The sequence below is a fragment of the Genypterus blacodes genome, unplaced genomic scaffold (genome assembly GCF_046128005.1).
Source record: "Genypterus blacodes isolate CSIRO-AG114 ecotype Tasmania unplaced genomic scaffold, CSIRO-AGI_Gbla_v1 ptg000448l_1, whole genome shotgun sequence".
In the NCBI taxonomy this organism is placed as follows: Eukaryota; Metazoa; Chordata; class Actinopteri; order Ophidiiformes; family Ophidiidae; genus Genypterus; species Genypterus blacodes.
The window spans coordinates 43,772-67,500 of NW_027467217.1; the positions used below are offsets into that span (position 1 = coordinate 43,772).

The following is a 23,729-nucleotide window of genomic DNA, read 5'->3' on the forward strand; positions in this document are numbered from 1 at the left end:
GGGCCGGTGTAGTTCTGCTACTAAGCCACTAGATGGAGCCCTTTACTAATGGTGTGCGGATGTGCTTGTTCGGAGCGGTGATTGTTAATAACAGTCACTCCCTTCATTAGAATAATCACCTGAACAAAATGTCAAAGTATAAACTAGACTAGTGGCCTTTTCATCCTCTCATTTAGTCTCAGTATTGCTTTTATGTATCTTAATAGCATTGGTGCGTTTTTGAGTGAGTTGGCCGTGACTTTATCACAGGCATACCGAGATATCTATCTCGGGTTTCACGTTTTGGCACATGATTTTCCAACAACAGATATTTGTGTTGTTTTTAATATAGAAAATAAGAAACATAACCAAGAGCATTCAAGAAATAAAAACAAAAATATGCAAGAAATGTACAAGCTATGAAGGATACACAAGACCAACAAATAATGTACCTTTCTCTTAAATAGCATTTATTATATTGTTATTACTTTTTTAAATAAATAAAAACATGATTGTCCGCCGTTATCTTTGTCCTTTAGTCGTCAAATTGACTTTAAAATCCTACAATTTCACAACTTCTCCTACTCTCCACCTTTTGCCGCTCGTCCCGCTCTCTCACAGACCCAGTTCAGGTCCAGACCCAGATGTGTTGGTCTGATCCGGACCCGGTCGGGATGGGCCGGCGCCTGGAGCTCCATGCGGATGTGACATTTCAGAGAAGAGCGCGACCGCCATTTTGAGATTTACCTCGACTCAACACATCACAGAGCACGGGAGGAGCGGGCTGTGTGACCGGCTGCATCGCTTCATTAACGGGCAGAAATGCGACACAGTGCCGGTGTTTAGTCGTTTCTCGTGTTCGGAGCTCGGGGTTTGTGCTCTTGTGTGTCGGCCCGTGAGAACTCTTAGTCTCCGCGAACTTCCACATTAGTGCGATTCCGTATTGGACGCTGGATTGAATGGAACGTTTCTTCCTTCACTCTCCCCCAGCCGAGGGACAATCGGAGGAGCACACGGACTGGGGACACTGCGGGGAAAGTTGTTAAATGTGTTTTGGTATTAAATGAGCCGTTGTTTTCTTCGCTGTTGTACCGATCTCCCCCCGCTGGCCGCCCCGTGTCAGGTAGGACGCTGAGCGGGCCGTTTGTTCCTTCGGGTGCAGAGCTCATTGCCCCACATTTCCCCGGGTTAAAGCCGGATAGATTCAGCTCATTTCAGCGGGCCTCCATCTTCGAAGCCCCCCCGTCCATCCATCCATCCCCACCCCCCTTCCGTCCGTCACCCCCGCGACTCGCACCCACCAAAGGCGCCGAGATTGGGCGAATAGCGAGCAAATACGTCCGCGTTTCTCTGCCCGCTCCCCCGCCGACCTCCCCCCCTCACTGCGCGGCGCTGACAGCGGACAAGGCCGAGGACGCGTCAGAGCAGGCCCGGCCGCCGAGGCTCGACCTGTCCGCCCCCCCTCCTCCGCACCCTACCGCACCTCACCAGCAGGCCAGAACCAGGCTCCCACCCGAGCCGAGTCAGGACAAGGTCGAGCGGAACCGAGACGACGACAGGGACCGGGACCAGGACCAGCGCGTTACGACCACAACAACAACAGCTGCCGACATGAACCACCACCATCACCACACGCAGCAGCAGCAACAGCAGAAAGCCGGCGAGCAGCAGCTCAGCGAGCCGGAGGACATGGAGATGGAAGGTGAGCAGCGCCCCGCGGAGCTCCGGTTATTATTATTTATTATCCGCCATTACATCTGCGTCTGCGGGGGAAATGAGCGCAGTTCCACCGCTGAGCTCCACAGTAAACACGCAGGCCTGTTAGCCTCAGCAGCCGGCTGCGGCTCTGTAGAGGCAGCACACTTAGGCGAAGCTGACCTCATTCAGCGTTACAGGATAAAGAAGCCCGACATGTTGTTTGTGTTTGTACCATTTCCCGCCGTTTGCAAAAAACCCCCCAACAATATTTAGAATAGATTAACCTCCAGTGTCTGAGATTAGCCTCCGTCTCTAAATCTACTGATGCGTTTTGTTCTCGCGTCTCCGCCTCAGCCAGACACCTGAGCACAAGCGGCTTTTTGAATATCACACCTAAGACAACAAATGTAAAGATTCAGCTACGATTATCTGTGCAGTGCTGTTTGTAAACATTGCGGTTGCTGGACTCGGAATTAACGAAAGGAACCTCCGTCTGGGTAACAGTTTCTACTCTCCCCTCATCACGGCTCTGTGGTGACGCTGACACTTCATCTTCATTAGAGATGTTCGTTAGAACCGCAGTAAGTAAAGTAACAAACACCCATGGATCTGTGTGATGAAAGAGCAGATTCTTCACCATCATCCCACGCGTCATGCGAACATTTTTTTAGCCTGTTAGCATCGTGTCTGCTAGCTTGTAAATGTGGGCCTGCAGAAAGAAACGATTACAGAGCGAAATGTGTCAAGTAAGCTGCTGGAACACGGAGTCAGCGCTAATATGCCCGAGTCTCTGTAAACACAATTACATTTGATATCCTAAGACTTCAGTTCAACCTCCGTGTGTTCATTATGCGTATAAATCGATGTTGCATTAATAAACATTTGTAGCGAGACAGCTAATTGTAAGCTAGCCAATTAGCAACGAGGCACACTGTAATACGCACATTCGAAGGCTAGCATGCTAGTTAGCTAATCAGCTAACGCTAGCGGAGGGGGGTGTGTGGCGTTTCAAAATGGCGGCTTGTATTTTGCAACGATCGATTTGACAGCGAGGCCTTTAATGTTTACGTAAACCGATCATTTATTCGCCCAGTTATCGCTTTAATAGCAGACTAAACCATCCGGGCGGGTTCTATTCTGCTGCCCAGTTTGTGTATCGACACTAGTGAGTCCGGCTAGCGGCGGCCTGTGGGCTGCAGCTAGGTGGCCAGCTAACCTAGATGCGTCAGTCCCACTTCGCCACTTTGGCTCCTCCGCTGCCGCCAGATGAAGCGGCGGTGTGAAGAGAAAATAAATCGAAATGAATCTCGTCTTTATTCGGCTGTGTGTGCGTGTATTTGTGGCCGTTTAGTGAGGCTCGTTTTGCGGCGTTGCTCAGTCCCGCAGTCAGGCCCGCTCAGGCAGCGCGGGGATTTGCTGCTTCATTGTATGGAGGAGCGAGCGGCATGGAGCTCGCCATCTTTAATGATCTCTGTTTGTTAGTGTGTTAGTGCGGCGGTTTCGGCCCGTGTGTGTGAACGTCCACACAGCGTTCGCCTCCTTTAGAGCGCCGCTCACAGCTTCGGCTTTGTGTTGTATTCTCCCGTGTGTTTGTGCTTCGGCCCGGGCGGAGGCGTTTGTTAGCCCTCAGCATCACTGCGTCATTCAGGCTCAGCTTCTGTTGATCTGCTCCTCACTTCATGGCCTTCATCTTCTTCACCTTCACACGGAGCCTGTAAGGAACACTTCTAACACGTTATTGTTTGTTCTTTACCACATTATTAGCAGGTTCACTTAATATTCTGATGTAAATAGATCATATTTCCTCTGTAGTCTAATTTCTTAGTAACAGAGTTGGCTGAGACTACTAAGTAAGATGTATAATAAAACAATTCTTAGATAAGACTATTATTTATTATTGTGTTAAATAACACGTTATATCTTAATTATACTTAATTGTACTGTAATTTCAGACCAAACTGTTGTCTCTCAGTAATCAGAGAAATGTATTAGTTCATTGTAATCATTGCAGGCCTGAAGCTGAGCTGCTGTCTCACTCACTGTGCATCCATGTGTGTTCAAGCTTTGGTCATGTTGTGACTGAAGTAATGTGTCACTCAGAGTAACAGACTGCCACTCTGATACATTTTTCAGGAATGTAAACGTCTGGTAAACACCAGACTCTTCCACATATCTCCTATATACTGCAGTCAGGTTCAAGGTTCAGCTCTTCATCTATAAAACATGGCAGTCGCAGAGCTCCTTCTGCTATCATCGATCTCATCATTACAAAACAGCTACCCTGTAAAGATAGAACAAGAGTTAACTATGATTAAAATACACAAACCTGTTCATCATGAAGTGTGGAAGCACTTAACCCAACACTTCATACACACTGAGAGCTGCTGGCTCCTCTAACATCTGTCTGAACTGCATTTGGGCCGAAATGGATTACAGAGAAACATGAAAACAAGTTTCAAGTTTGTCATTTGCACAGTAAAACACAGGGTCGTAAGGTACATTGGAATTCTTTGTGACAAGACATCGATAGCAGCATAAAGAACTTGAATTTAGTGCAAATTGCGCAAAAGTTCTAAACATAAAAGAAAATGGAATTAGAGAGCAGACCAGACTAAATAACAGAATAAAATATATATATATACACAGACTTATCAATAAATAAATCTAAAGTGGCATGAGTGCAAGCGGACCAATGTGTTGCTGAGTGATGTCACAGAATCATCACGTCGTCATCTCTGCTCTCCTTAGCAGCGTGACACACACACACACACTGCATTATAGCACGGGGCTCCAGAGACACCTGAGGTCTGCTGCTCTCTCCTCTTTTAGACATCACACCACAGCTTTGTGACCAATGTGGCCGTGCTCCTGCAGGCAGAGGGTCCAGGTCCGTCTGTTGGGTTGTTCCTTCAGGTCCCACTTGTGTGTTTTGTGTGTGTAGGTCAGTAACGGCTGTGTGGGGAGTGACGTTTACCAGTGTGTCGTTTTGTGAGTGGTGTGCTAGAGTTCAAATTAAGCAGCGTTAACTCAGGTCGTCCTGTTACTCAGCAAACTCAAAAACTCAAACTGGGACCTTTGCTTCCGTCCCATCAGAGCAGCGTGGGGACTCCACATGCTTCATCTTTAGGACCCAGAAGCACAAAGCTGCTTCTCCCCTTCTAAGCTAATGAAAAAAGAAAAGCTGTTTTTCATTAGCGATTCATTAATATTCTGACTTTATTCATTCATAAGGATTTATTTCACTATATTACATTTATGTGGCCCTTACTTGAGTTTAAAGTGGTACAAGTGTGCAGTTTTCGCCTTTGCTTTCTTTGCTCTTTGTAAAAAAAGTGATTCTTTGCCTTTTTGTCTGTTTCTTAACTCCATTGAGCAGATTGAAGTCAGCTTTCTGGTGAAAGGGAAGGTCCACCCTCCTCATCCTCTCTGGTGTTGTGCTCTGATTGCATTAGTCAGCATTCAGAGAGTGCATCAGGCTCTGTGTACAGAATGTCAGCCCCTTTGTGCCAAGTCACTGTAACAGATCAGCTGTTCTGCTGTAACCTTGTACCTTTAGGTTCAACGCACACCTGGAAATATTTCATAATGTTCTAACAAGAATTCTTTTCTAGTTGACTTCAAAACCTCTCCATGTTGTTTCCAGTCCAGAGCCTGAAGACCTTAAAGAATTAAGTTTAGAAAACGTTGTTAGAAATGAGTGTTGGGTGCAAATGTTGTGTTTCTGCTGCTACAGAGTTACAAACACGTTTCACACTCACACGGGACTCTTTGATAGGAAGGTTGAGTAAAGGGGAGGAAGCTGGCCTTGGCGTGGCTTCATGGCCTCACACAGCTGAAGGCCTGGTCAGTGAGCAGCAGATACCTGACATCAGGGCGGACTGACTTCATGTCATCTCCACATAAAGACCACAGTGTCTTTACCTCATGTGGAGCCTTGGTCCGGCTCTGGCTCCTCCCTGATCCCAGGTTTGTGTGCAGAGTGAGGAAGGAGGCGGGATAAGCACTTGTCTTGGAATGACTGATGGCCACCATTGGCTGGGTGTAATCCACTTGATGTAATGAGGTCAGTGTCCTGAGCGAGCGAGTGAGGGAGGACTGGGACAGTCATGTTACATGCAGACACGCTGCTGCTGCTTCGTCAGTCAGCTCAGAGGAAGACGAGGAACGTAGCCTTGACACACAGACAGAGACGGATGAGCACAGGAAGCACGTTCCTCTCTCCCAGCTCTGTTTTCCCTCACACGCCGCCGTCACAGGATCCAGGCAGGCCTCGGTGGCTCCACGTCTGCTCTGTGATTGGGTGGCGAGCGTGTTGTGACGGATGAGACGGTGGCCCTCCTCATTAGTGAGCACGTGGTTTTGTTTGAGCGATGACTTGCAGCTTAATCCTGCATTGTGTCTGTAATTACCCAGCCTGCTGTAACGCCGCTGCTGGCTCTCTGTTCAGCTCCAGCTCCGGCCTCACGCCTCACGCCTCACGCTGTCAGACTGAGGCTGGAGCGCTCACAGAGATGTTTCCCACTCAGTCTGGAAGTGAAAGGTATAGATCCCTGGAGCAGCAGAGAGGATGCAGCGTGTTTGTATAGAAATAAGCAATTAAGCTGATGTTTGTCCTTCTTATGGATCCATGCTCACGTGTTAGAGCCTCTAAAGCTCCTCTACATGAAGACACAAGCTTAGTTACACACTCATATGTTGACCTTTGCCCTAACCTAGCTGAGAGTAGGTTGTGCAGATTTGTGACGAGGCGTTAGCGGCCATCAAACTACAACAGAGGCGCGACCTTGATGTCATCCAGGCCGGCAGCTTTACAGCAGTGATGTCTTCCACACTTACAAAGTCCAACAATGATGTCATCCAAACCAACACAGTTACAACAGTGATGTCATCTAAACCAACAAAGTTACAACAGTGATGTTATCCTTGTACATTACTAAATGTGCTTCCTCTCTGGCTGCTACACGAAGAGTCTGAGGCGGCGAAGCAGAGGAACACGGCTGCTTGTGAATCCATAAGTGTTCATTCTAGGATGGACAAAGTTGGTAAGAGAGTGTGTGTGTTGTAAACATGGATCATTTGATGTGGAGAGAGCAGGAAGTGAAACCTTCATCATCCTCATCAGTCACCTGTGGGACAGTGAAGCACAAGGAAGAGTCTGAGGGACACATTTAGGCTCCTCCCACAGGCATGGGGGGGGGGGGGGGGGTGCAGGGGGGCGCAGTGCTGAGGAGGCGTGTTCCACCCAACCTCAATGTTTTCTCACACTTGTCTGTCTCTCTCTCTCTCGTGTGTGTGTGTGTGTAGCTGGGGACACAGATGACCCCCCAAGAATCCCAGCCAATCCAGTGATTAACGGAAACATGGCCATGGCCGACGGACACAACAACACAGAGGAGGACATGGAGGACGGTGAGGAACACACACACACACACACACACACACACACACACACACACACACACACACACACACACACACACACACACACACACACACACACTACCCTGCATGTCCAGTCGTCCTCTAGCCTTCACTCTCTCACTCTCTCACTCCCTCACTCTCTCTCTCCTTCAGACACCAGTTGGCGATCCGAGGCAACATTCCGTTTTGTGGTGGAGCGCTTCAGCCGCCTGAGCGAGTCGGTGCTCAGCCCGTCCTGCTTTGTCCGGAACCTTCCGTGGAAGATCATGGTGATGCCGCGGTTCTACCCCGACCGGCCTCACCAGAAGAGCGTGGGCTTCTTCCTCCAGTGTAACGCAGAGTCCGACTCCACGTAGGTGTCTCTGTGGGAGGGGAGGGGTTAATGCAACCCACACATAGAGGGGAGGCTGCTCTGGGGAGCTGCTCTGACTGCCTGCGCTCTGTCTTAGGTCATGGTCATGCCACGCTCAGGCGATGCTGAAGATCATCAACTACAAAGACGATGAGAAGTCCTTCAGCCGCAGGATCAGCCACCTCTTCTTCCACAAGGAGAACGACTGGGGCTTCTCCAACTTCATGTCCTGGAGCGTGAGTAGCAGAGGAGGCGTGCTTGGCTCAGAGCTTCCGTGTGTGTGTGTGTGTGTGCGCCCTGTGGCTGCTGAGTGACAGGCCTGTTGTGTTCCAGGATGTGACCGATCCAGAGAGGGGCTTCATCGACGACGACAAAGTCACCTTTGAAGTCTACGTCCAGGCCGACGCCCCCCATGGAGTGGCGTACGTAGCTCCTCCTCCTCCTCCTCTCTGCTTCCTGTGGGCTCTCTGCTCTCTAACTGTTCCTCTGCTCAGGGAGGGAATGTGTTTATGAAGCTTTTATTATTATTATATTAGGAATCAGATGGTAACAGTTAGTAGGAGACAGACAGTTGTAGTTGGAAGCTTTGTGATTCTTTAAGCCAACACAACGCAACACAACACAACACAACACAACGCAACACAACACAACACAACACAACGTCTAGTTTAGGTGAAACATCCCACCCCTGAGGTGGTCCAAGCTGTGGCACCTTACGTGTCACGGTACGTGGTTGTTGGTTGGTCTCTTCCTCCTTCCCGTGTTCAGTGTGAGATGTGTGACATAATCGGGTCACAGTGAGGTGTGAGGAGGGTCGGGTTACTCTTCCTCCTAAATGACAAAGGTGTGTGTGTGTGTGTGTGTAACCAGCTGGGACTCTAAGAAACACACAGGCTATGTTGGGCTGAAGAACCAGGGAGCCACCTGCTACATGAACAGCCTGCTACAGACACTCTTCTTCACCAACCAGCTACGGAGGGTAAGCTGCTCTGTCTGTCGCTCTATCAGAAACTGTGTGTGTGTGCGTGCGCATGTGTGCGCACGTGTGCTGGTGTTATAAATAAGAATACAGATTCAAATACGAGAACGTGAGTAGTTGGATGGACAGTGAGTGTGTGTGTGTGTGTGTGTGTGTGTGTGTGTGTGTTCCAGGCGGTGTACATGATGCCCACAGAAGGAGACGACTCGTCCAAGAGCGTCCCTCTGGCTCTACAGAGGGTTTTCTACGAGCTGCAGCACAGCGACAAACCTGTGGGCACCAAGAAGCTCACCAAGTCCTTTGGGTAAGATGCGCGCACACACACACACACACACACACACACACACACACACACACACACACACACACACACACACACACACACACACACACACACACTCACACACACTCACACACTCACACTCTGACTCCTCTGTGTCTCTGTTTGAAGGTGGGAAACGCTAGACAGCTTCATGCAACACGACGTGCAGGAGCTGTGCAGAGTGGTAAGTGTCTGTCTGTCTGCCTGTCTGTCTGTCTGCCTGCCTGTCTGCCTGTGTGTGACTGTACTTCATGAGTGATGTACTTTGGGTTTGTTTCAGCTGCTGGACAACGTGGAGAACAAAATGAAAGGCACCTGTGTGGAGGGAACCATCCCCAAGCTCTTCAGAGGGAAGATGGTGGTACGTTCATACTCTTCCTCCTCCTCCTCCTCCTCTCACTGAGATTCTTCCTGTTTGAGTAGGGGCCCTCAGTTTGTGTCGTGGGTATAAATAGATGATAGAGTGTGAGAGCAGTCTGAAGGTTCCTGGTTCCTTCCTGCTGAAGTGCCTCTGAGCAAAGCACCTGATCAGTGTGAAGACGTGCTGAGCTGGACCCGAGTACAGACACACACCGCTCAGATTCTCTGCTTAACCAGATTCCACTGTGACCTGGTTGGTGACTTCCTAAATGTCCAACCAATCAGAGCGAGCCAAGAGGCGCGTTCTTCCTTTAGTCACTGCACCATGCGGCTGGGCTGGGCTGGGTGGGGGCGAGGGGGGGCAAGGTGGGACTCTGCTGGTCTGAGTCGGGCCACATTAGCTCAGCATGGATCTGGAATAAGGTCAGATTAAAAATAGAGATCCAGAATGATACAAATTAGTTTGACTGCACCGTTTCATTCAGATAGTCTGACAGTGTGTGTGTGTGTGTGTGTGTGTGTCCTCTCTCTCTCAGTCATATATCCAGTGTAAACATGTGGACTACCGGTCAGAGCGGATAGAGGATTACTACGACATCCAGCTCAGCATAAAGGGCAAGAAGAACAGTGAGTATGAACCCAGGCAGCTGCAGGCCGAGCTCGTCTCAGCTGTTTGATCATGGATGCAGTAAATATCCTAAACACGTTCCTCAGAAGCATGGCCTGCGTCTTCTACAACCCTGTAACCGCTGGTAACAAACCCTTTCTCTTCCTCTCTCAGTCTTCGAGTCGTTCAAGGATTACGTTGCCACGGAGCAGTTAGACGGAGACAACAAGTACGACGCAGGCGAGCACGGTCTGCAGGTGAGCCGCTCACTATGATGAGATGATGAAGAGCGTCTCCTCTTCTTCTGGGCCTCTGTGAAGCTTTGACGTGTGTGTGTGTGTGTGTGTCTGTGCTGCAGGAAGCAGAGAAAGGAGTGAAGTTCCTGACCTTCCCCCCCATCCTCCACCTGCAGCTGATGAGGTTCATGTACGACCCACAGACCGACCAGAACATCAAGATCAACGACAGGTGAGGCACACACACAGACACACACACACACACACACACACACACACACACACACACACACACACACACACACACACACAGACACACACAGACACACACAGACACACACAGACACACACAGACACACACAGACACACACAGACACACACACACACACACACACACACACACACACACACAGTCTCTGGCGCTCTGAGTCGTTCCTGTGATGCTGCCACTGGCACCTGGACCCTGAGGGCTCTGAATGTACACACACACTTTTATTGTTTGTTTATTTTCTGATCACGTCAGCATCCCCCTCTCTCTCGCCCTCTCTCCCCTCTCTCTTGCCCTCTCTCCCCTCTCTCTTACTCACTCACTCGCCCCCTCTCTCTCCCTCACTTACTCACTCTTCCCCCTCTCTCTCTCACTCACTCTCCCTCCCTCTCTCTCTCGCTCTCTCTCCCTCCCTCTCTCTCTTGCTCACTCTCCCCCTCTCTCTCTCACTCTCCCTCCCTCTCTCTCTCACTCACTCTCCCTCGCTCTCTCTCCCTCCCTCTCTCACTCACTCACTCTCTCTCCCTCTTCTGGTCTCGTCCTCCTCAGGTTTGAGTTTCCCGATCAGCTGCCTCTGGACGAGTTCCTCCAGAAGCCGGACTCCAAGGACCCGGCCAACTACATCCTGCACGCGGTGCTGGTGCACAGCGGGGACAACCACGGCGGTCACTATGTCGTCTATCTTAATCCTAAGGGAGACGGCAAAGTGAGTGACAAGGAACCAGCAGTGAGGACAAACATTTTCTACCTTTTTACGCACATTTCCCTCCAGCTTCGCCCGTCTGCTCCCTGCTCACTCTGCCTCCTCCTCCCCCTCCCCCGCAGTGGTGTAAGTTTGATGATGACGTCGTGTCACGCTGCACCAAGGAAGAGGCCATCGAGCACAACTACGGCGGCCACGACGACGACCTCTCTGTGCGCCACTGCACCAACGCCTACATGTTGGTCTACATCCGCGAGTCCAAACTGGGTGAGTGTCCCAGTCCACAGAGTCACCACCGCTCCCTCTGCTCTCCCTCTGCTCTCCCTCACCTCTCCCTCACTCACACTTCCTGCTCCGCCCCCAGGCGAGGTGCTGCAGCCCATGACAGACGTGGACATACCACAGCAGCTGGTGGAGCGACTGCAGGAGGAGAAGAGGGTGGAGGCTCAGAAGAGGAAGGAGCGACAGGAAGCTCACCTCTACATGCAGGTGCAGGTAAGCAACCCGGTGAACTCTGACCTGGACTAGAAGAGAGCCGACTAATGAACCTCCAAACCACATCACTGACTCTTTGGAGTCTTAGGGTGTGGGACTCGGACACAACTTGGTCAGTTTGCGTCTGGGTCGGACTCAGCTTCAGGTCTGAGCTGTGATGTGGAGTCGTCTCTCCGTGTTGAATCTGTCTCAGGTTGTTGTCTTCCTGTTGACAGATGGTGACTGAGGACCAGTTCTGTGGTCACCAAGGTAACGACATGTATGACGAGGAGAAGGTGAAGTACACCGTCTTCAAGGTGCTGAAGAGCTCCACGCTGCAGGAGTTTGTCCAGAACCTCTCCCAGACCATGGTGAGGACACACTCGTCTCTTCTTATGTCTCCTCCTCTCCTTTTGTCCCCCTAAGACACTGAGACTGACTCAAGCCCCTCCCACACATGCATACCACCCTCTCTCACACTTCCTCTCACTGGAGCTGAGCTCGGTGCTGAGCCTCCCTTCAGACCAGCAGGGGGCAGCAAGGCACCGACAGACAGAACAAAATGGAAGAAGAAGGTGCCTGGTGCCTTTTAGTTGTCCGGTTCTGGGATCTAAAGGACGGAACCTCCTGTTCCTCCTGGACCGTGTGCTTCAGTCTGTCCATGCTGCTGACAGGCGGACTGCATCCTGATCCTCACATGAGGATCTGAAGGGGGTCCACTTCTGCTGCAGTCTGCTTCATCTTCTCTTTCTCACCCTCATGTTCCTCACTGCACTGCTGCTGTGATTCTTATGAGTCAACTTGTTTCTTTAGGTTTTGTGGCGCTGCTGTTCTTTTCTGATTGTTGACGTTTGGACTGAACCAAAGCAGTGTCCCTCAGTGTGTCCGGTGGTGTAAACAGCTGTGTGTCTGTGTCTGCAGGGTTTCCCACAGGACCAGATGAGGCTGTGGCCCATGCAGGCCCGGAGCAACGGAACCAAACGGCCCGCCATGCTCGACTATGAGGCCGACTGCAACAAGTCGGTGAGTCGTGTGTGTGTGTGTGTGTGTGTGTGTGTGTGTGTGTGTGTGTGTGTGTGTGTGTGTGTGTGTGTGTGTGTGTGTGTGTGTGTGTGTGTGTGTGTGTGTGTGTGTGTGTGTGTGTGTGTGTGTGTGTGTGTGTGTGAGATCAGTTTCTTACAGGAAGTCTCATTTTCTATGGGCACACCAGTAAAAGAAACCTGGTGAACATCAGGTCGAGGCTTTGTGTTAATGTGTGTGTGTGTGTTTCAGATGATTGACTTGAGCGACAATGAGAACCCCTGGACAATATTTCTGGAGACTGTGGATCCAGAGATGGCTGCCAGTGGGGCGACGTTACCCAAGTTTGACAAAGACCGTGAGTCCCACACGTCTACGCTGCCCCGCTTTCGTGAGTGTGTGTGTGTGAGTGTGTGTGTGTGAGTGTGTGTGTTCAATCGCAGCGCAAATTTGTGTAAACGCTGCAAGTGTTGTGTGAGGCGTGTGTGTGAGGCGTGTGTGTGTTTGGATGATGGACGCTCATGTTTGGGTTCTGTCTTCATTCTGGTTCTTGATTCTTTTCAGATGACGTCATGTTGTTTTTGAAGATGTATGACCCCAAAACCAGAAGCTTAAATTATTGTGGACATATCTACACACCTATATCCTGCAAAATAAGTAAGTGTGTGTCTGTGTGGGGGCAGGGGGGAGGTGCGTGTGTGCGTATAATAACTGCTCTGTTGTTTCTGTGTTGTGTCTCTAACAGGAGATCTGTTGGTGGTGATGTGTGAGCGAGCAGGTTTTCAACAGGAAACAAGCCTTATCCTCTATGAGGTGACTCACATAGTCAGTCTAACTCACTCACTCACTCACTCACCCACTCCCTCTATCACTCACTCACTCACTCTATCTCTCTCGCACTCACTCCATCTCTCACTCACTCACTCCATCACTCACTCACTCACTCACCCACTCCCTCTATCTCTCTCTCACTCACTCCATCTCTCACTCACTCACTCTATCTCTCTCTCACTCACTCCATCTCTCACTCACTCACTCCATCACTCACTCACTCACTCACCCACTCCCTCTATCTCTCTCTCACTCACTCCATCACTCACTCACTCACTCACCCACTCCCTCTATCTCTCTCTCACTCACTCCATCACTCACTCACTCACTCACCCACTCCCTCTATCTCTCTCTCACTCACTCCATCTCTCACTCACTCACTCACCCACTCCCTCTATCTCTCTCTCACTCACTCCATCTCTCACTCACTCACTCACCCACTCCCTCTATCTCTCTCTCACTCACTCCATCTCTCACTCACTCACTCACCCACTCCCTCTATCTCTCTCTCACTCACTCCATCTCTCACTCACTCACTCACCCACTCACTCTATCTCCCTCTCACTCACTCCATCTCTCACTCACTCACTCCATCACTCACTCACTCACTCACCCACTCCCTCTATCTCTCTCTCACTCACTCCATCACTCACTCACTCACTCACCCACTCCCTCTATCTCTCTCTCACTCACTCCATCTCTCACTCACTCACTCACCCACTCCCTCTATCTCTCTCTCACTCACTCCATCTCTCACTCACTCACTCACCCACTCCCTCTATCTCTCTCTCACTCACTCCATCTCTCACTCACTCACTCACCCACTCCCTCTATCTCTCTCTCACTCACTCCATCTCTCACTCACTCACTCACCCACTCCCTCTATCTCTCTCTCTCACTCACTCCATCTCTCACTCACTCACTCCATCACTCACTCACTCACTTGCTCACTCACTTGCTCACTCTGTCTCAGTACCTCTCACTCACTCACTCACTCTATCACTCACTCACTCACTCACTCTATCACTCACTCACTCCCTCTATCTCTCACTCACTCACTCCCTTTATCACTCACTCACTCGCTCCCTCTATCTCTCTCTCTCTCTGCTCACACCTTCATCGCTCCTTCACTCCCTCTGTCTCTCCTGTCCTTGTGTCTTCTCTCTGTCTCACTCAAGTCTTCGTCTCTCTCGTGTGTTCCAGGAAGTAAAGCCCAACTTAACGGAGCGTATTCAGGACTATGACGTCTCTCTGGACAAGGCTCTGGACGAGCTCATGGACGGGGACATCATCGTCTTCCAGAAGTAAGACTGCGTCCCTGTGTGTTTGTGCGCTTCTGTCTTCCACCCGACCTGTCCCTCACGTCTCCTCCTCGTCCTGTCCGTCTGTCCCTCGCCGCAGAGACGACCCAGAGAACGACAGCAGCGAGCTGCCCACAGCCAAGGACTACTTCCGGGACCTGTACCACCGCGTGGACGTCATCTTCTGTGATAAGACCATCCACAACGACCCCGGCTTCGTGGTCACGCTGTCCAACCGCATGAACTACTTTCAGGTACCGTCTGTCCACCGCTCAGCTCCGTAACTCTACTATATTATGATCCCACAAGCAGGGAAGGGTGGAAGAGAGACAGACAGAGAGACACACACACACAGACAGACAGACAGACAGACAGACAGAGAGACAGAAAGAGATAGACAGACAGAGAGAGAGACAGAGAGTCAGGCAGTGTAAGAGTGACCTAACAGCTCCCTCTAGTGTTGGAAGGTATTTCTGCCACACCATGTGATCCTGAGAGAAGTGAAGCATCTGTCAGTCAGGGTCCATCCTCCTGATCCATCGTCTCCATGACGATTCATGCAGCACTGGAAACACTCCTGTCAATCATCCTGCCTTCACTGTCTTTGATTTCTTTTGACAATAACACATCTAATGTCTGTCTCCCCCCTCTCTCTCTGCCCTTCATCTCTCCTCTCTCCCCTTCCTCCCCTTTCGTCTCTTCCCCCTCTCTCCCCCCCTCTCAGGTGGCTAAGACAGTAGCACAGAGGTTGAACACTGATCCAATGCTGCTGCAGTTCTTCAAGTCACAGGGGTAGGAGGCTCGTCACACACACACACACACACACACACACACACACTGGGATTAGTGAGGATGATGATGATGGTGATCCTCATCACCCAGGCCCCCCCCCCCCCTCCAGATGAAGCTGTGATGTTTTCATCCATGCTGCTCATTGTGCTGTTGTGCCAAGACTCCGCCCACATCTCCACACCAGGACCAGACCAGCCTCCAGTTTGTTTACAAACATGCCAAACCAACTCATCTTTCTTACTCAGAGACAGAGTCTATCACAGGACCATCATCATCATCATCATGCCCACTGAGGGTTTTCTCTTTCCTGACGTCTCTTGTCAAGCCCCACACACACACACACACACACACACACACACACACACACACACACACACACACACACACACACACACACACACACACACACACACACACACACACACACACACACACACACACACACCTGTCAGCTCTCCCACTACACTGATCTGAGTGAGGGGTGAAGATGTCTCAGTCCAGCTCGTCTCCCTCCAGTCCTTCATGTTCTCTTCTGCCTCCCCTTTGGTTCCACATACGGCACAGTGCTGCTGCTGCTTTCACATGTGAAGCTCTCCTGCTCTCTCTCCTGCTCTCTCCTGCTCTCTCTCCTGCTCTCTCTCCTGCTCTCTCTCCTGCTCTCTCCTGCTCTGTCTTGGTCTCTCCTGGTCTCTCTTGGTCTCTCCTGCTCTCTCTTGGTCTCTCTTGGTCTCTCCTGGTCTCTCCTGGTCTCTCTTGGTCTCTCTTGGTCTCTCTTGGTCTCTCTTGGTCTCTCTTGGTCTCTCCTGGTCTCTCCTGCTCTCTCTCCTGCTCTCTCTTGGTCTCTCTTGGTCTCTCTCCTGGTCTCTCTCTTGGTCTCTCTCTTGGTCTCTCTTGGTCTCTCTTGGTCTCTCCTGGTCTCTCCTGGTCTCTCTTGGTCTCTCTTGGTCTCTCCTGGTCTCTCCTGGTCTCTCCTGGTCTCTCTTGGTCTCTCTTGGTCTCTCCTGGTCTCTCCTGGTCTCTCTTGGTCTCTCTTGGTCTCTCCTGGTCTCTCCTGGTCTCTCTCTTGGTCTCTCTCCTGGTCTCTCTTGCTCTCTCCTGGTCTCTCCTGGTCTCTCCTGGTCTTGTCTTGTTGGGGGGTGGAGGGCTGTGTCTCACACGCTCACGTGTCTCACACACTCAGGTGTCTCACACACTCACGTGTCTCATGCTGTTTGTCCTGATGGTCAGTTGAAGTGTTGGGTAACCTGTCCCCCCCACCTTTTTTTGTTGTTTTCCTCCTAACACCTCCCTCTCTGGCTCCTCCTCTTCCTCCCCTCTCCTCTTCTTTCACCCCCCCTCCCCCCTGCTCCTTTCTCTTGTGGTCTCTCTCCATTGTGTCCCCCTCTGCCCCCCTCCTCCCCCCTGCCTGGTGGTGTGGTGGCTAGGTACAGGGACGGTCCAGGGAATCCTCTCAGACACAACTATGAGGGCACGCTGAGGGACCTGCTGCAGTTCTTCAAACCCAGACAGCCCAAGAAACTCTACTACCAGCAGGTAGGGCCTCCTCTTCCTCCCCCTCCTGTCTCAGGCCAAAGGGCACAGCCTGGTCCTGGTGATTAACATTGTGTGTGTGTGTGTGTCTCTCTCCTTCAGTTAAAGATGAAGATTACTGATTTTGAAAACAGGAGGAGTTTCAAGTCCATATGGCTCAACAGTCAGTTCAGAGAGGAGGTAAGCCCCGCCCCCTCATGCTCACAATGCTGTGGAGATCCAAGCAGAGACTGACTGTGTGTGTGTGTGTGTGTTTCAGGAGATCACCCTCTACCCTGATAAGCACGGCTGTGTGCGGGACCTTCTGGATGAATGTAAAAAAGCTGTGGAGCTCTCAGAGAAAAGCTCCGAGAAGCTCAGGTAACTGTGTGTGTGTGTGTGTGTGTGCGTGTGTGTGTGTGTGTGTGTGTGCTCTTGTATTCACGTGTGTCTCTCCCCCCCCCCTCAGGCTCTTAGAGATAGTAAGCTATAAGATCATTGGGGTTCACCAGGAGGACGAGCTGTTAGAATGTTTATCTCCGGCTGCCAGTCGCACCTTCAGAATAGAGGTGAGTGTCTGTCTACCTGTCTGTCTGTCTGTCTGTGTCATGATCTCCTGTAGAGGTGATCCTCTGACAGGGTCGATGAAAGGTCACCCTCAGGTGCTGTGTTTTGTTGTGTGATTCTGAGGCCCCCAGAGGTCAGAGGTCGTGCATGAACATCCTGTAGAAGGCCGTTCATCTCGCTACCATAAGAGTCCTTCAGCTCCACTTAACACATTTAGGAAGTTCATGCTGTGTGTGTGTGTGTCTGACTCCTCCTCTTCCTCCTCCTCCTCCTCCAGGAGATTCCTCTGGACCAGGTGGACCTGGACAAGGACAGTGAGATGCTGATCCCTGTGGCTCACTTCCATAAGGAAGTGTTCGGCACCTTCGGGATTCCATTCCTGCTCAAGATTAGACAGGTGTGTGTGTGTGTGTGTGTGTGTGTCTTTCTCTCGTCCTAACCTTGCCTCCTTGTCTCCTGGTCCTCACCTTGTCTCCTTGTCTCCTGTCTTATCTCTCAGGGTGAGTCCTTCAGGGAGGTGATGAGGAGGATCCAGACCATGCTGGACATCCAGGAGAAAGAGTTTGAGAAGGTACAACATGTTTACTGAGAGGGGGGAGGGGGCGGAGCCTGGGGAGGGGGCGGAGCCTCCACCTTTCATGGTCGGATGTTTATTAATGTCTAACGTGTGTGTCTGTGTGTGTGTGTGTGTGTGTGTGTGTGTGTGTGTGTGTGTGTGTGTGTGTGTGTGTAGTTCAAGTTTGCCATCGTGATGATGGGTCGGCATCAGTACATCACTGAGGACGAGTATGAGGTCAACCTGAAGGACTTTGAACCACAGCCAGGTACACACACACACGCGCAGACATGCAAACAGGCACACACACACACTCATACAGTCCAGTCTCACTCTAACATCAGACCCGGACCCGGACCGGTCCTGGTCCTGGTCCTGGTCTGTGGTCCTGAGGTGTAACGAGCTCCCTGCTGCCCCCTGCAGGTAACATGTCCCACCCGCGGCCCTGGTTAGGGTTGGACCACTTCAACAAAGCTCCAAAGAGAGGCAGATACACCTACCTGGAGAAGGCAATCAAGATCCACAACTGAAGCAGCCCCCCCTCCTCCTCCTCCTCTTCCTCCCTACGTAACACGCCGTAACAACAGACTGTAACCAACCGTGTGTGTGTGTGTGAGAGTGTGTGAGAGAGTGAGAGAGTGAGTGTGTGTGTGTGTGTGTGTGTGTTCATTACTTTTAACACTCTCCAGCTGGACTCCTGCAGCTCCACTCCGGCTCCTCCCCGTATTTCTTGTCCTCCGTCTTTTTGTTCTTCTTCTTCTTCTTCAGGCCGTTCGTTCCGTTTTCCCGTCTTAAAGTGGGCGGAGTTAACCGGGGGCGTTTTCTTTAGCATGAAATGAGCGAAGCGAGAGGAAGCGTGGCTGCAGTCTAAGTATATGTCTGTATATAAGCACATATACATGCACACGCCTTTGTGTGAGCTGGTGGACCTCCTCTTCCTCCCTCAGCAGCTTCAGACGCTCCGTGTTTGGTTTGAATTCCAAGTTGTTGAACGCGTTTGCGAGGAGAAACCTGGCGGCGAGCGAGAGAGGAGACTTTTTCTTTGCTTTTTCTGTTTTATTTTTTTAAACCGAGGCTCTGCGGCCCCGCCCCCTGCCCCGCCCCCTCAGGCCGCTCCGCCCCCTCACTAGTTGCCCTGATGTGGTTCTTCACGTTTCCGCTCCTTTTTAGCGCAACTAGTCAACAAATAAAGAAACAAATGACGTCTTTCCTGTTTACACGCTTTGCTTTCTCACTTAGTTTGGTTGGAGGATTCTTTTTGTCTTTTTCTGCAGATCTTGTATATTAAAATAAAATCCCACAGCATCTGTTGAAAAATAAAACGGGGAAAAAAAGGATAAATTGTCTGTTCTTCATGTTGCACGTTGGCACTCAGCGTCCCGTCGCTCCTCGGCCCTCTTCAGTCATTCCACACACACTCTCTCTCACACACACACACACACACACACACACACACTTACACACACACACACCCCACCCCCTCCCTCCCCCCACCTCTCCCTCTTCCCCCCTGGTGGTCGGGAGCAGTAACTGCGCTGTGCTTGGAGCCCACTGGCTGTTTGTCGGATCTTGTTGTAAGAAGAAGAAAACCCTTCAACTCTGAGTTTGACTTTTGTTTTTGTTTTGTAAGCACAGAAGGACCCGCTCCCTCCCATAGCGCATAGTCGGCTCTGTAAAGACAACATTTAAGAATTGTATATTTAAAAATATGAACGTGTAAAATTAAAGAGACACACACGCCTTTGTTGTTGGTACAGAAGGAGCCTGGTGTTCATATTCCTTGTGTGTAGGTTTTTCTTTTTGACTTTCCATTAAAGATTTTTCTTTCTGTTACATTTGAATTTGTTTCTCTTTCACGACTGAACTGCGTTGGGTTTTGCCGTGCTTAAAAACGTGCGTCACCATGACGACCTGCGACAGGACTCCCTCTAGTTTGATCCCCCCCCCCCCCCCCCCCTGTAGCAGCAGTGTACGACCCTTACTCCTGTATATTGCCTTTTTGCTGGAAAATGTATGTTGAATAAAATTTTGTATAAAAACAACAGCGACACTCTGCTGCTTCTCCACACGAGTAGAGACTCTGTCTGAACAGGAGAGTCATCACCCCCCAAACTCAGCCATCTATACCTCCACCAAGGAGGACCAGCTCCTCTCCACCTGTCCGTCTGTCCGTCCGCTCGCAGCTCTGGCACTCGGGCCACGCCCATATCTTCCACCATGTCTTTGGATGTGTGAGAACCTCTAAACACCTTTCTGGGTCAGGGGTCAGTAGCTTGAACTTAAAACTTCCATGTCGGAGTTTGCATGTGGAGTGTGATCAGAAACTAAAAAGCTTGAACCAAAATCAGACTGGACTGTTTGGTTCCAGGTGCAGTCACAGCTGTGACCACTAGGAGGAGACAGAACACCGATTCCTGCCGAAGCTTTATAATGAAGTGAATCTGAATGAAGATGTGTCGCCTTTATTTATAAACAGGAAGTTCTGTGTTGGAGCTTTATGATGAAGAGTAGACTTGAGGTTTCCCACTCTACCTCAGAGAACAAGACAAAGAAGACTCAGGACAGAACCTTATGGATCTACTTTGATTTAATAATACAGTTCCCTAGATGCAGGGAAAGCAGCATCTGACCGTTTTCCTTCATATTAGTTTAATGTAGATAAGTAGAATGAGACAAGATACAGAAAAGAAGTGATTTCATTTCCTCCTCTGCATTCTGATCAAATAAACGTTTCCTTTCCCAGATCAAATCTATCGTCTACAGGAGAGAAAGTATTACAAAAATAAAGGTATAGACTTTATAGACACATTCTGCTGTGGGCTGTGCCTCAAACCTCCAGCCGTCTGTAAACAGTAAGACTTCATCCCTTCATATAAAGAGTTAATATTTCTATACAAAATAAGATGTGACCTTCAACTCACCATGCAGAGGTCAAGTTCAGGGTCAATATAAACTTCATCTCAAGGTAATGTAGTCCAAAGAATGAACGGAAACTCAAATCAATTTGTTGTTTATAAAATCGTCCCTTGTAACATAAAAATATTCAATAAATTCTCTGTACAAACTTTCATTTTAACACGGCTGTGAATCAACGGCTGGATTATAGAGTAAAGTGTTTCTCTGCAGGAGTGGGACAGGATTAATGTTGAGAGAAGCTTCCTGAAGGTGCTGGGTCACAGGTCAGCTGCAGGGGTCAGACGCTTGATGATGTCATCACTTCTTGCAGCACTTCCTCTTCTCCACATGCAGCACTCTGTTGCACCGCGGGCACGTGTGGTGTGCGTCCTTAAAGCGTTTCATTAGGAGAGGAATCAGGCAGCAGCACAGGACCAACCTGCAACACACACACACACACACAGAGACACACACAGACACACACAGACACACACACACACACAGAGACACACAGACACACAGTCAGTACTGCAGTAGCTATCAGCTCCTTGTTCTTGTTGCCTGACAGGATTGTTGATGTTTGTTTGAGTGAGCTTGCGCCCCCTGGTGGCCGTGCACTGACCCGCAGCAGATGAAGAGGAGGCACATCAGCCAGGCGTAGGTTCCCACTTTGTAGGTGACGTTGGTCATCACCTGCTGCTGGCAGGACGGGCAGGTGGTCATACCTGCAGTGTGACCCAGACCCACGTCGTAGCTCACATACTTCCTCTTCCCATCGCCGTCCAGATCTGAGCCCAGAGGGATGCCCTGACCCCCGGTGTACACTGAGGAGGAAGAGGAGCAGGGTTAGGGCAGAGTAAGGTGTTTGGAGAAGGAAGAGGAAGATCAGCAGAGGTTTCTGATGAAGAAAGGATGAAGAGTAGCGCGAGTTCACCTGGAGTTTGTTGACTGGAGCTATCAGTAGGAAAGGGAGTGTGAACTTTGTAAACCTTCACTCCTCCATCACCCTGACCATCCACTAGAGGGAGACAGAGAACAAGAGGAGTTAGTGCTACCAGGGGATGATGAGGATGGACATGGCGATGATGATGATGATGATGATGATACCTGGTATGATGTAGGGAGGAGGCTCCTTCTGTCCATCTGCATTCATTGTGGTTCACTGAAAGAAGAAGAAGAAGAGGTGAGGACATGAAGGTCACACAGTGATGAAGGTCACACAGTGATGAAGGTCACACAGTGATGAAGGTCACAGCGTCTCTGATCAGACGCACCTGATCACATCATCAATAGCCTGATGGATCAGCTGATCAGAGTGTTTGAGCTGCTGAGTGACATAATTACACAGAATTCACTTTTCACTTCATGACGGCACACAGCTGAGGATGATGATTGTGTGTGTGTGTGTCTGTGTGTGTGAGTGTAAGTCTGTTCCTTCCTTCCTGAGTAATCTGATCATTAGATTTCATTTCCGATTGATTTCAGAGAACTGTGATTTTGACCTTTGACCTCCTTAAAGTCGTCAGGTAAACACAACAAATATCAACAAGCCTTTCTGCTTCCTGAGTCCTGTGAAGCTTTAATAATAATGTGTGACTCTGGGCGCTGACGTACATTTATGTCTGAAATGTTCTTCATCTTTAATCCTGTAAGAGGAGGAAGAGGAGCGATGAAGCAGCTCAGCCTGTCAGGGTTTGTTTTGCTCTGAATGTTGCTGATCTGGTTTCTGGTGTTCTGATTCGCTGGCTCGTTTCCAAGCCGCCACCTTTAAGGTTTGGGCGTGTTGTGTTCAGGGAACTTTCGTGAAAAGGAGCTCTGGGTCTTACGTGTGTGTGTGTGTCAGTAAAACTGAGGACACACGTGTTTCTGTAAAACTCCCTGCAGGAAACTCCTTTATCCAACTCTGCTTTGTGTATCTGAACACACCCTGCAGCTCGTGATGCATTCAAGTTCAGCTAAAAACACAAATATTCCTAACTGTGTGTGTCTGTCAGCAGAATGTAAAGAAAAAGAACAGAGAGACAAAGAGAGAGAGAGAGAGGGGGGAGGGGGAGAGAGGTAAAGAGAGAGAGAGAGGGGGGGAGACAGAGAGAGAGAATCTTTGTGTTCAAGACAACAAAGCGACAGATGTCTCATAAACCTCTCTCTCTCTCCCGCTATGTCACTCTCTCTCTCTCTCTCTCTCCCCTCTCTCCCTCTCTCTCTCTCTCTCTCTCTCTCTCTCCCTCTCTCCCTCTCTCTCCCTCTCTCTCTCTCTCTCTCTCCCTGTCTCTCTCTCTCTCTCTCTCTCTCTCTCTCCCTCTCTCTCTCTCTCTCTCTCCCTCTCTCCCTCTCTCTCTCTCTCTCTCTCCCTCTCTCCCTCTCTCTCTCTCTCTCTCTCCCCCTCTCTCTCTCTCTCTCTCTCTCTCCCTCTCTCCCTCTCTCTCCCTCTCTCTCTCTCTCTCTCTCTCTCTCTCTCTCTCTCTCTCTCTCTCTCTCCCTCTCTCTCTCTCTCTCTCTCTCTCTCTCTCACACACACACACACACACACACACACACAGTCAGGTTTGACCACATACACATGACACAGGGCCTCGCCCTCCTCTGCTGACACATTGAGCTCCAGCCTGAAGGCGTGCTGATGTGGGCGTGGCCTCCATCCTCTTAGCTTCTGTCTCTGTTCATTGTGTTTCTTTGACGTCAGCGTAGATTGGAATCTTGGTTGACCTTCTCATCTCCACATAAACAACAGTGTGTTGTAAACAAATTCCAAAGTCTGGAATATTTCTGTTCCACCTCTACAGCTAACAGGAAGTAGCTCAGATAGCTGGCAGGGAGTCTCAGGGAGTCCAACGTCAGACCTGTACAGACGACCTCACC

The 23,729-nt window shown here is 50.2% G+C and overlaps 2 protein-coding genes across 9 annotated transcripts in view; one reads left to right on the top strand and one right to left on the bottom strand.

Annotated features, from left to right (window-relative positions):
• The first annotated feature begins 701 nt into the window (after window positions 1-701).
• usp7 (ubiquitin specific peptidase 7 (herpes virus-associated)) lies at window positions 702-19,808 on the top strand. 8 transcript variants are annotated; one of them, XM_076139744.1, is made up of 31 exons: window positions 702-1,681; window positions 6,982-7,086; window positions 7,252-7,450; window positions 7,548-7,686; window positions 7,784-7,872; window positions 8,321-8,429; window positions 8,603-8,733; window positions 8,881-8,935; window positions 9,032-9,112; window positions 9,648-9,738; window positions 9,893-9,975; window positions 10,077-10,186; window positions 10,772-10,949; window positions 11,048-11,192; window positions 11,290-11,420; window positions 11,636-11,770; window positions 12,321-12,422; window positions 12,672-12,810; window positions 12,984-13,076; window positions 13,165-13,232; window positions 14,454-14,554; window positions 14,652-14,805; window positions 15,276-15,343; window positions 16,768-16,876; window positions 16,976-17,053; window positions 17,133-17,233; window positions 17,322-17,421; window positions 17,697-17,816; window positions 17,919-17,990; window positions 18,153-18,243; window positions 18,399-19,808. In XM_076139744.1, exons 1-31 carry the CDS (start codon window positions 1,591-1,593, stop codon window positions 18,503-18,505), a joined length of 3,375 nt encoding a protein of 1,124 aa, XP_075995859.1. In that variant the 5' UTR covers window positions 702-1,590; the 3' UTR covers window positions 18,506-19,808. The 8 variants fall into 8 exon arrangements, with proteins under 8 accessions (XP_075995859.1, XP_075995854.1, XP_075995856.1 ...); XM_076139739.1 differs by having other exon boundaries at window positions 889-1,681; window positions 16,774-16,876; XM_076139741.1 differs by having other exon boundaries at window positions 889-1,681; window positions 12,672-12,777.
• Window positions 19,809-20,544: 736 nt separating this feature from the next.
• The window catches only part of litafd (LITAF domain containing), a 4,593-nt gene continuing 1,408 nt past the window's right edge, over window positions 20,545-23,729 (bottom strand). The window contains exons 2-5 of the mRNA XM_076139758.1: window positions 21,978-22,032; window positions 21,805-21,888; window positions 21,493-21,694; window positions 20,545-21,309 (exon numbers count right to left, since the gene is read on the bottom strand). Coding sequence (XP_075995873.1) covers window positions 21,189-21,309; window positions 21,493-21,694; window positions 21,805-21,888; window positions 21,978-22,023 — 453 coding nt within the window. The 5' untranslated portion in view covers window positions 22,024-22,032 and the 3' untranslated portion in view covers window positions 20,545-21,188. The remainder of the gene's footprint in view (window positions 21,310-21,492; window positions 21,695-21,804; window positions 21,889-21,977; window positions 22,033-23,729) is intronic.